We start from the raw sequence: 13,231 nt of genomic DNA, 5'->3' as shown, positions 1-13,231 counted from the left end.
ACAAACACACCAACATGAAGACATATAAACATGTTCTGCTACTGCAAGAGCAATGACATGCATTCACAGCTCATTTTTAGTGGACTCACTCACACTCATTAAATAGTTAGCTTATGAAACAAACTGCTGTGAGGTCAGCAGGTTATTTATATGACTGAGAGGCTCTTTGTGTTCACTGGTTATCATATTATCTTAAAACCTGGTAACTTAGACTCAAACTGCTATCAGACTGCCATTTTTCTTTAATAAACACAGTTACAGAAAGAGAGAGAAAATGCCATAATTACATCTTGCCCATTCTGCTTTATTGAAGCTTCTCCCATGGAGAAATGTGTGTGCAACGTGTTCTCACCTGAAGCATGAGCTCGCAGTCATCCCGGCCGACAAAGATCATTTCCCGGGGGAGTCTGTGGCGAGTCCCCCCACTGCTCACCAGGAACCAGGAGGTCACACTCATCTTTGTAACCTGCTGCTGCCTCTGGTACACACCTATTGGGACAAAAGCATTAAGCAGGAGGCAAGCTGTAGATCAATAAACAGAGTTGGCTCCCTCGGCTGTAAAACTGCTCCATAAGGATGAAATATTTAAATTAAACTGCTGCTCTGGCACATTTGTCCTCAAATCATGATGTAAACAACTATATAGGAGCCACACTTCTGAGAATCATTCTCTGTCTCAGAATTGCTCATAGTATATCATCTAAACAAGTTGCATCTACAAAACATCTGAAACAGTTAAGAGATATTATTAATATATAAAATATTGATTTTTTGAAACAACAAAGTCAAATTTTTACACAGTGTTTCTTTAAAACACAGACAGAAACAAGCGAAAGAAAATAATTCATTTTGGTGACCAGATTACCAGATATTATGGTGTTAAAGGAGACTAACACATTCCACCATTGTTAGTTATCAAATTGCACCTTGTAATATGTAAAACAATTATTAAATAATAGTACTTTAAGAGAGACAAATCTTAACATTTACAAATATGGCCCTAAGGTTGGAAGACCATTCTTTTGTCTTATCTCAGTGTCAAGACTAAGTTAACTAAACTTAAACTAAGTTGTTTTAATATTGGAAAATAGTCCATTCAATTACACACCTCTGGTCCAGGTAGCTCACTGCTGATAGACTGCAGACAACACAACACAGCTAGGCCATCCTGAGAAAGGAAAAATAGGAGAGAAAATAAGTGTTTTTTCTTGTTTCTTCAATTATTTACAGATGTATTACTTACAGAAGCAGGCAATAAAATGTGATTCTTTGCATCATGATATAAAAAGCTGTATGAAAGCAATAAAGGAACACAGTCGAGTCACGGGTAAAGTGTAAACATTGGTAGAGATACACTGAGTCGAATGAATCTATCTTGCTTCATTTTGTTTTGCTAGTAGGGGGAATGAGGTTGAGTGGGCGGTCTTGCAATGTGATGCCTCACTGTCCGCGCCTGGAAATGAACACTAAGCCAGCCAGTAAGATGCATCCTCTCTTTCTCTCTGCTTGCCCTGATCATTGCCAGATGTGAGAAGAGGAAGTGATGTAGGAATGTTGGCTGGCCTCCCCAGCAGGACATTTATTTTCCCTCCTGCTTAAGTCCTCCCCTCGATCTCCTTCAGACGAGCTGGAAAGGAGGTCAAACTAAGCAGTTAGAACTCTAACGTTCTAACTGCCGCGGCCTGAAAGAACAACTTTAAGCAGTACTAACTGATGAACATGTTATCTGTATGGCTGTCTACTAACTGAGCATGTTAGAAGTTTGGTTCAATGTTTGATTGAGTTACTGGTGGAATTCATGCTGTCTGGCTGAGCAACTGGCTGCAAAATTTAGCAGGCAAAAATACCTTTTCATAATTGAATTCTTCACACTGTCACAAGATGACAACAACACACAGTGGCGCCTCTCTCCGAGTGAAGTGTAGAATTTGCTGCCTCTGTTATGAAACTAATTTTAAAAGATTGCTGCATTTGGTTCCACCTTAATGTTAATAAAGTTATTAACAGGTTTATACAGTTTTAATGTTTTTCATAATTATTTATTTAAAAATTGAACAGGCTTCAAAGAGAAGCTTTTCATGGTAATTTCCAGAGGTGCTAAAATAACAGGAGCGCTGTCATGTGTAGAAAGTGCCAAGAAAAGCCCATCAGAGAGGGAATTAAAGATTATTGAGCTAAGCTCTTGCTCGCTTGACCTCATAAGTACTTGGTATACCAACTCAATAATCCCCTGGGTAAAATTTTAATCAACTGCACACCTCTGACAGTTGCTTGCACGATGCTGTTGGGATGTGACTGTACCAAAGCAACAGCTGTCTCTGAAGTAAAAGGGATCAGCTTTTCATCACAATAACAGCTCAGGATATTTAACCATTGTATGTGATATGTGACACATTTAATGAGGACATTTTAGACAGTTGTAAAGTACTGCCATATAAGTATCTCCTGTGTATCTTAACACCTTTTTATATCAGCTTTACCTTTATGCTGTTGTTTAGTGTCAAACAGTTAATATGTGGACAAAGAGAGAAGGGACATTGATAAGATTGGTTTATGTCCAAAATTGACCAGACTTATGTAAATACTGTGCATCCTCATAACAAATTATCCATGGAACAAGTACAAAAATAAGCCTTTATTATATTAACAATTAACAATAACTATAACATAAAACTCACTCAAACCTTAACTGAATTAAAATGTCCTAACTTTAACCAAAATAAATTTCCGCATCTTTCACCAAAATAACTCTCAAAATATAACTTAATTTGGGGGAAAGACGGACTACAGGGAAAGAACAATGCAAGATTTGATTTCCTTAAATCCAATCAAACCATCTAACCGTCACTGGCCAGATTTCAAGTCAGCATCTCCTGCTTATATGTTGTGCTGGTATTCACCAGCCATGGTAACACTGCAATCATACGATCACTATATATGTAAGCGCTATTGTATTTGGATGCGACACTGGAACAACACACTATGCATATTATCAGAGAAAGCCTATAAAGAACAACAACAGCATTGCCATTACACTATAATTATGTGTGGTTTCCCCTCCCAGCTGTAACCAAAGTGTCTAAAGGCTTGCCGTCTCAATAACCACTGCACACTCACTGCAGAATGCAAGGTTAACGAGAATGTGGTTGAGAAGCCTGAATGCGATGCATACCAGCCTGCGTGGTGCCATTAAAAAACCTTCTTGCTATCACACATAAAAGACATGGCACAACTGGAGGAATGCAGTGGTAGGTTTGATGAAGGAGACATAGCTGTCTGCTTTACATGTGCTCCTTCCTGGCCTAATGTTAAACAGTCAGTTCGCCCAAATTACAAAAAAAAAAAAGCTTAACTCAGTGTCTAATCATGCAGGTAGTTTTGAGATATCTATCTATGGGATTACTACCTCCACCACAATATGATAGAGGTAAGAATAGTATCCAATGTTACTCTGGATAATCCATAAAAAATTCAACTATAACTCAAACAATTAGTTTGAATGTTTGAATGGTAGAATGTTTTGGTCATTCAAGCAACGCTGCTAATACTCTCTGCTTCAGCAGCTTTTCAAATGTGAGGATTTGGTGCTTTTATTTGTCAGACTGTTGGTCAGAAATAGCAATACCATTTTTAAAATTTTACTGAATTTTTTCTGGGAAATTCCAGTGAGCACTTTTCCCTGTTGTTTGACATTTTATATAACAAAAGATTAAATTATTTATCAACAAATGAATCAATACTGAAAATAATAATGATTACCATTTGTGAAAGTATAAACGGTTTTTTTTGGTAATTTGTTTAACCTTTTATTCCAAACATTTTGCTCTGTCTCGATGTTATTCATGAAACGTTGTTTGCTACTTTTTATAAGGGCTACCATACCCATGTTTCATCTAAAATGCAAAAAAAAAAAAAAAAAAAAAATTTTTAACAATGTTTAGATACTGATGAAAAAAATCTAACACTCATGGTTTTTTCAGACCTTACAGCAACTCAAGTCTGCTTGGGCCAATAGTGACCTCACAGTTTTGGCGGAATTCCCCCCCCCCCCCACACAGAATTAAGGAGTGAAAGGACAGGATTATTCCAAGATGACTGTGAATTCTTTGTATGGGGGAGATGGCAGTGAAGAAACAGGAAGCATGCACAGCAAATCCTGTGGTGGACAGAGCTCACAGTAGATGTGCATCTGACATCCATTTGATGACTGTCTGACATAAATGAAAAACCATGTGTCATCTGCAGTGAGGCTGCTCATTCACAGCTCAAAGGAATTGAATCACACTGCCATAAGGAAAATCATCTTCAACACTAACACAGGGGTAGATTTGAAACAAATGAGTATGAGCACTGCTATCATTATTCATTATATAATAAGATGTTCAGACATTTAAAATATGATGTGATTATAAAGTAGTGCTGGGCAATCAGATTTATTGGCTGTGACTGACTGCTCCTGCAGTTATTTTTCCGTTCTCCAGCAAATTGTTATATAAACGGTCTTTTGTCTTTTAAACAATTCAAAACTCTTCCCACCACTCCAAACCAGCCAATCACAGACACTGGCTGACAGGGGACAGGAAATGATGTCACTGAGCGCCAGTTTATTTACTGTCACTGTTTGCTGCAACACATGGCTGCTGCTCTCCACGTAGCATCTGGATCCAGTGTGTATCCCAGGATGATGCAACAGCTGGGTAACCATCACTACTGCTCATCTGATTTTTTCTGTCTAAACCTCCCTGACCGTCACATCACCACTGCAACCCTGATAGCTGACTCAGACCACATCACACACACTGACAGCCACTGTGTGTAGCCTCCACACACAGGGAATTACTCAAACACACATGCTAAGCAAACCAAAGTGAGAAAGACACTAGGAGATAAAGAACCAAGAAGAAAGAGACAGACGGACACAGAGAGACAACTCATGCTCACGTCACACACATTTCCACACGGTCTTATGATGAGAGCCAAACTTAGCTCAAGTTTGGGTGTGGTTGTCTTCCTACATTGTAAAAATGTAGCTTGATCTCAATGCAGATACATTAAAACGAGCAGCTACACTAAATGCTAGCATTACAAAACCCATAAAGTAAAAAACATGTTTAGCTAGGTGACACCCTATGTGAAGTGCTTCTAAGGGAAGTAGTAAAGACAAAAGAAAGATACTGTCGTCTGTCATATTTTGCTACTCACTGATAAATAGTGATTCAATTGAAAAGCTTTTAGGCATTTGTTGCAATGAACTTTTATGTCTGATTGGTCTTTCCCAGGAGGAGAAATCAGCTGGCAGACATGGGGTAATGCATTTAATGTTTACAACAGCACACTGTTCCGATATATAAATAGTGCTTAGTAGTTACAGTAGCTTGAACAGTGATAGCCCCCCTTGGCTGAACAGACAAAGAGAAGAGCTGTAGCTGTATTAAATTAAACTCTACAAACAAGAAAACAGAAAAAGAATATCATGATAAATGGCACTCTTTCATTGCAAAGGTATTTCTCAGAAGTTTAGTGCAAAACCACCACAGCAAAGATGGCATAGTACCAAGATGTTGCCATAAAGGAAAATACATGACTCGTAGATTAACACTTTAGGTAACGCGTGAAATTCAAGTTCTGGCGTAGATATTGTGATCAATATGGTAGCTTATCAACAATGGAAAGAGGAGCAAGGATGGTACATGGACAGCACCTTGGAGGTATAAGCAAAACCAATAAAAGAAAAGTAGATTGAAGGACAAGACAAATAGAAAAACAGCAGCCTGTTCCCTTGAAAATGCTGATGTAAGGTCAGTAAGTCAATACGTAATAGACGAGGGAGACTGAATCGGTCTTGCAAACCTAGAGATGCTTTGGGAGCAGGGAAGCCTGCAGACCCTGAGGGGTGTAAAGAACAAACCAGGCAACAGATTCAAGACGAGACAGCCAAGCAACCTCTGGACAGACAGACAAACGGACAGACAAAGGGCTTTTCTAGTCCCTAATGGGTCTAGTCTACAGTAGGTTTATAAACATGAAAGGGTACAGTAGAGGAACAATAGATTGTATACTTCCAATCTATTGTTCCTTTCTCAACTTCAGACAAAAGATAGACTGGACTTTCTCTACAATGCAGATAATGATACACTGGACACTTATAACAAGCTGAATCAAAAAGAATTTAACTTTAATGAGCTATGATTTGTTTCTCTTTGGATAGTGGATTTTAAAGAGTTTTAAAAAGGATCAGCATGAGCATTACAGTTTTATGGAGTTCACAGGTGTGTTTCACTAACGTACTCTGACACTAGTGTAATGACACTTAATGTCTTGTAATGTTCCATTTTTTAAATTGATTGTGTATGTGCGTGATGCTAATGTCACACTTGGAAGAAGGAATGAGCATATCTGTGTCAAGGCTCAAACAGGAAACTCCAGCACTTTGCATGATAAGTAAATATACAGTAGGTCTACAGGACAGTCAGTCAAATTAATAGTTATATCAGTTAAATAATACCTCTGAAATATTCTTGGTCTAAAATTAAGAGTGCACAAAGGAGCACGCTATGGCTGCTCAAGGGATATCAGTCTTAAAGTGTTTGATTCTATCTGACATTTGAATCAAGTTGGCCTATTTTACCCTCCTCAAAATTGAAGAAAATCTGGCTAAGAGCAAAACAATCACTAGGTATATTCTGTTTAAGGGACCTCCTCTTAGAAAGAACCTTGTCTAAACATTTTCCTTGTCTAGTCGCTCAAACAACATCGTAATTTGTCAGAGAAAACCTAAAAACTACAACTGGAGGCTGAAATCCATGATAAGCATGTCTGTACTTTGAGGTTTGTCATTATAAAGACTCATTTAGTGACCTCAGGCTGAATGTAGTCTGACAGTATATCCCAGCCAAGGATGCTCCTCCAGCCTACAAACACTACTTGGATAGGTGGAGCCAAATGAGGATAGAAGAACATTTTGACACACATACAAAGTAATCAGCTGTATCATTTGCCATTTTTCTCCTCAATAACATGTACATATCCAACAACAACAACAACAATAACAACATGTTCACATGTATCAAATGAGAACGCTAAAGTGGGCCATGCTTTCCCAACTATGCTTTTGCTTTTAGGATCAAGCACTAAATTTTAATTTAAAATAAAAATGGGGGAAAAAATTTAACAAAGAAAAAATAATTTAAGCTATTGAATGATTGACTTTGAATAGCTTATAATTTATGCAGCCAGATAAACACTATACACCAACATTAATCTCTTACAGCAGGATAATAACACCATGCAGGCAGATAATAAATCATTACGCTGTCAGTACAGAACCTCAAATCTGCTGAAGCTTGAGTGTGCATGTGTATGTATGGCGTTATGTGTGTTAATGCGGTGAGTACATGCAGCGTGCAAGTGAAAAAAAACTGTCCCATGCAGCAGAAAAGACCATATGGTGCAGAAAAGCGGCACATGAGCAGTTGGCGAGAGGAACAAACAAGCAAACACCTCCATTTAGCCAGCATCCATCCAGCCTGCTCCATTGTTATTACCATAAACAACCCAGCACACCCCTGGCCATAAGACATAAACCCGCCACATGCTCGATGACCCCTGGGTTCCACGTGACCTACAGACCTACATATGGAAATATACACTTCATGGATGTTAAGAACTGGACCGTCTTATAGGAAAAACATAGCCTGCCCTTCATCATTATCTAAAAAAATAAAATCTTCTTGGGGAGTCTATGGGGGAGGGGAGGGGGGAAACCAGCGCTCTGAACAAGTGCTGATACTGATAAAGAGATAATAAAAAATAGATTATTAATAATCCAAGAGACTTAATGAAGCACATGCCCTGCAGCATAGTCTTTTTCGGGGCATGTGACTAATTCCCCGAAGCATGTGTGCAGTACAGTTTTCAGAAAATATACTAAATGCACTCATTTCTGGAGGCAGATTTCTCAGTGGGGCATGAAAGCAGAAGAATATACGAATATACAAACTTTAATTAACCATCAAAATGTTTGAGCAATAGACATTATATTACATTAGCACTGACGATTAGTTGAGTAATGCGTTTGTCAACAACTATTTTGAAAATCAATTAATTCTCAGCGTTATGGTTGAGATTGCTACTTTTCCCTGCTTCCTTATAAAATGGATATCTTTGGGGTTTGAACTGTTGGTTGGACAAAAAAAGAAATCTGAAAATGTCACCTTGCTCTTAAGGAATCGTGATGATCATTTTTTATTAATTTCTAGCATTTTACAGACTCAACAATTAATCAAGTTAATTAATGAAATTGGCAGATTAATCCATAATCTCCATCCTTTGGTATTATTTATTATTTTTATAGTTCACTTAAAATGTATGTCAGGTCTGATGGATTGGAAACTCTATTCCTGCAACTAAAAAGGTATTTGAACTGTGTTAATACATTTCTGAATAAGAGAGTAAATCTCTGTATTACACACATACAGAAGCCAAGGCACACAGTGTCAAGTATGGATTTGCTATGGCATGTGCTCTTATGGCCATGCGTGGCCCCTGCTGTGCAGATAATGACTGACCCGTGGCCCTTTAACAGGACCATTAGTATCTGACCAACCCTGCCACGTTGATTATGGGACCAACATTTATGCAATAGCCACAGCAGCAGTCAAAAATAGTGAACTCTCTCACACTGAAATCCACACTGGCACTTAAAAGGAAAAAAATACATCAGTGTTAGCATAACAGGACAACTGGGGGAGACTGGCAGAGGGAGAGATGGGAATGGAAACTGCCCAAATACAAGATCAATATCTGCTGTGGAAAGAAGCACAAAATACCGGATACTCAGAGGGGAATACGTTACACCCCAAAACAGATGTGAAGGTCATTCTGTTTTATTTTTCATTCTGAGAAGTTAAAAAATCAAACCAGACACACCCTTGATGTTCCATAACAAGGGAGAGGTTGATGATTATGTATAGAAATTGCTTCAGGGTTTTTTTTTCTTGTTTTCTGCTCTGCTATGCTGTTTTTCCCAATTTCTTACCACAGACTTTTCTATTCACCTCCCTTGTTTCTCTCCGTGACTCTGCACACAAGCCGGAGCTTCACCAGGCGAAGCTATCTGACTCTCATAACCCTTTTAACGCTTACACTCTGGCAGATCACACAACTGAGATTCACAGCTATTTTTATCCACAGACACCCTGCTACAAAAACACTTCTAAAAACATCCTGAATGGAAAGGAATAGATTAGAATATTAAGTTTGAGGCTAGGTTGTTTTCAGTCACAAATAACACTCCCTGATCACTGAAGTAAAATGAACTCACTTCCTAAACTTCCTACTATACACAATGGCTGTGGGCAGGCCGGACAACAAAGCTCTCAATCCCAACTATAGTCTAGAACAATAAATGTGTTCACAATATTAAAGGAAACCCTTACTAAATGTGTACACAATGCTCATTGGCCACAAGGTCACCGTAAGAATTATGATACTGAACCAAGTAACTCAGGACAGGTGAGATATCAAGTTCAGAGGATGAAAAAGAAGGATTTCATTTTATTTTGCCTGTTCACTGTTAATAGTCAACTTATTAAACAACACATACAGTGTTACCAAATGGATCAATCAGCACTGACAGCTCAATGACTGTTGGAATTGATGCTGTTTAAGGTTTCCAGTTTTTCAAAAGAAAACCTGTATAAAACAAGATTTCAGCAAATATAAAAATAGACTGCATTATTTGTATTTATTCACACGAGTGCCTTGTGTCATCATTTGCACTGTAACTGTGTAAATGGACAAATATGGAGAGTCTGCAGTCTAGCTAGGACATTGCTGCTGCTTCCTCTCTGTCCTGTGACACTGACACAGTTTTAGAAAATGCAACCGCCTGTAGAGCCAACCAGCCTGCTGGCTGCCACATTTACAGAGAGGACAGGAAGGAGGCGGAAAAAGGCAAAGTGAAAGAGAGAAAGGAAAGGAGCAAAGCCGGACTGGATGGTATTATCTGCACATTCTATGGCTCCAATCCAAAAAATTTGAATTATTACAGATGAGGGACGAGGAGGAGGAGACTAACAAGACCCGCCGATGTGCAGCCTATAGTTCTCCAGCTTTCCAAGAACACAAGCCCAGTATGTGAACAGCAGACTGTATTATAAACCCAGGCAGTCTTAACTGTTAGATGCAATTAGACACAATTAGGGGAAATGATCAAGGTCAAACAATCAAACTGCTGCTGCTGCTATGACTATAAGTCTCTGTTTCAAATCTTTTGAACAGTTGTGTAACTTTAGTATCTGTCATGCATCTGCTTCTAGCATTTGGACTAAATCCGTCATTCATCCAAAACAGTCTGTTACCTGATAATTAAACAATAATTATAAAATGTGAAATTTTGCATAGATTTGTTTGTAAGAGGCATGCAAATAAGGCATCCTAAAGATATTCGTCCATGCATGATGAGACACAGCAGTATTAAAGATACTGTACGGCAGTAATAACACATATTTTGCCACTTCCAAGAGTTTTACATCTTATGTGATGATGACAGCAAAAAATCTAACTCAACACAAAGAGAGCGGATGCATGTAGGCCAGCTACATCTGCCCCACGAAAACAAAGCCTCTACACAGAAGATGAGGAGGGGGTCCGACATCGGGAGACACTCCGCAGTCACATTACACTTTGAAATACCTACTCACACGATCGACCCTTCTAATAGTAAAAATAGACTCAAAGAGGACCCCGAGATTAGCGTGTTTCCAATGAGATAAACACAAAGCGTCCATTGTGACCGACCTTCATTGATGTGCATCCTGTCTCGGTAGCCTCCGTGCGGTTACTGAAGGATGCAACTAGCTAATAGGAAGAAGAAAAAAAACATCTAATATAAAATAATAATAGCACAGGGCGCATTATGTGCCCGGTGTTTTTAACAGAGGCAGTGGCGAGGCTGTGTCGCTATACAAAGGCGGAGCAGGGCAGGCTGGTCATGCTGCTCCCGACACCAATAGCCAACACAGTCACACCAGTTTGTTGAGCCGCTATAAGCATAATACAATATCTACTCTACTGCTTGGAAAACTGTGCATCAGTTTGAATCCAGCTTTCATTGTTTTAACGCGACAAGCTCCAAAATCTGCCGTGCCACCTCACAGAATTTGTACATCAACACTGAAACCCCCCACACTGACATCAGTAGATGGGCAGCAGAAAAGCAGAAAACCGACTCTTTCCATTTTGTTTTCCCTGCCGCAAACTTCACGTGAGACTAACGGTCGACTACCTAGCTAAAAGCCTAATGTTGGACAGTCTGGATATTCTACTGTTGGCTAAATAAAAGTGAAAACAACTCCTCACTTACCCTTTTTCCTTTCTAGTGTGTGTTGCTGTTGAAGGTGTGTGTGTGTGTGTGTGTGTGTGTGTGTGTGTGGAGCCCAGCCCTGCCGTTGCTGCATTTCAGTCTGGCTCTGCGCGTCGGCCTTCTCCCCCTCCGTTGCTCAGCAATAACGGCGAGCGGACCAACGTCCTGAGAGACGCGTCAAGGCGACGCAAAAGTAAATCACGACTTCCGGTTAGACTTCCAAAATAAAACCACAGCAGAGCGTTGAGCGTACATTTAAGCAGAGATTTGCGTGTGAGTGGTGTGTCCCTAAGCTTAAAGGAACACACTGTGTATCTAGGCAACCATATGCACAATTAAGCATGTGACCAAGTTCAACTTCATTAAATCTGTGGGGAGAGATGAGCACCTGCACAACAGTGACATAAGTCAGGACAAACAACATCATTACACGTAATTATTGTTTCTTGTATGGTCTATATACAGAGATCATTTTAAATTAATCAATTTAACTATAAAATTATAAAAATGTAAATGTTCAGGGTTTAGCTGAGGAGCTATTGCACCCCTGGTCCCAACACAACTGAACATATAATATAGATGACAATCTAACATATTAAAACCGCAGTAAGTAAGTTTTATGAAAATAACTTTTTGTCAGATTTGCTGAACCTTTCACTATCTCCTGACAGTAGTACATGAGACAGATCATCTGTGAAAAAATCAGGTTCCTCTGGCTCCTCCTAGTGCTCCTAATGGCATTTGCAAGAATCCACCAGGCATTGATGAAAACAACAGGTTGGAGCCAAGATAGATAGATGCTTTGAGTTTTAGGCTTAAAGATAGTTGGTTGGTGAGTCTCGTTCCCAGGTCATCAAATACCAATACTCAACAATCATCTATGTTTCTTGGTTTTGATTGGTTGTTTTTATTCAGCCACGATGGATTCTTGCAAATACTATTAGGAACATAAAGAGTTATTTTTATAAAGGTTACCTACTGCAGCTTTATTAATAAAACAATTTATTTAAAAAAAAAAATCCAAAATTAGACCTGATGCTTGTAGCGAAGATGAAAATAATCAGCACCTTAAAATTTGATCATAATGAAGATGTATGTTTTAATTATTGTATCTTTAGTGAAACATACATTTTAGGGTTTGTAATGTGGACCACAGTTGTATGTGATGACCACTTGTCATATAAACAAATAGTGTTTATATAGCTTTTTAAATATATTTCTTTTATATGTTTATATTTCTATTTTTAAAAATCTGCCATAGATATATTTTGAAATCAATACATATGATGTTTGCCATAAAACACAAAATGCAAAAACTGAGTAATGTTACCCTACATACATTACATAAATGTACGTTTTCATAAAAGTACAGTTATATAATCCAAAATGTCTTTGTCACAATTAATTCTAAACATGTTTGTTGAGTTTGATTTCTTCATAGGAAAATCTATACTATGAATCGCAAAAAAAAGGAAGGTCAGGGTAGATTTCCACTGAAGCAATCTACACAAATTGAGGCTAAACGTAACCATATGGTTTTTAATAACATGGCCATGTTGACTGGCTAATAATAAATCAGTTGCAGCTGCCATGGTATTTCCTAATGTTATGATAATTGTACAGGATGATATCCAACCTACAGAAATATACAGACAGCTTATGACATGGGAGATGCAAATAAAATGCCCTACAGATGGTAAAGTACCTGACATCACTCTGCACAGTCTGAATCAGAGGATTACATATACGCAGCTCATCTCATTTTAATGCTCAAAAATCTAGCTTTTAATTTGGAAAGCGGACATCGTAATTTCCGGAGCTTTCAGTTTTGTCTCTGGATAACTTGACACGGTTCATTCTCAGCAA

At 38.5% G+C, this 13,231-nt stretch overlaps 1 protein-coding gene across 7 annotated transcripts in view; it reads right to left on the bottom strand.

The window, feature by feature from the left end:
• The window catches only part of cep170aa (centrosomal protein 170Aa), a 41,179-nt gene extending 29,654 nt beyond the window's left edge, over positions 1 to 11,525 (bottom strand). For 3 of the 7 annotated variants that reach the window (XM_051379849.1, XM_051379888.1, XM_051379870.1), the window contains exons 1-3: positions 11,366 to 11,525; positions 1,109 to 1,168; positions 353 to 489 (exon numbers count right to left, since the gene is read on the bottom strand). In XM_051379849.1, the coding sequence (XP_051235809.1) occupies positions 353 to 457 (105 nt within the window). In that variant the 5' untranslated portion in view covers positions 458 to 489; positions 1,109 to 1,168; positions 11,366 to 11,525. Of the gene's footprint in view, positions 1 to 352; positions 490 to 1,108; positions 1,169 to 1,243; positions 3,846 to 10,800; positions 11,334 to 11,365 lie in introns of those variants that run through there. The other 4 variants (XM_051379877.1, XM_051379897.1, XM_051379857.1 and 1 more) reach the window with 3 other exon arrangements.
• Between the last annotated feature and the right edge of the window lie 1,706 nt (positions 11,526 to 13,231).

The sequence above is a fragment of the Dicentrarchus labrax genome, unplaced genomic scaffold, assembly GCF_905237075.1.
Source record: "Dicentrarchus labrax unplaced genomic scaffold, dlabrax2021, whole genome shotgun sequence".
NCBI lineage: Eukaryota > Metazoa > Chordata > Actinopteri > Moronidae > Dicentrarchus > Dicentrarchus labrax.
This window is presented reverse-complemented; position numbering and strand designations above follow the sequence as displayed.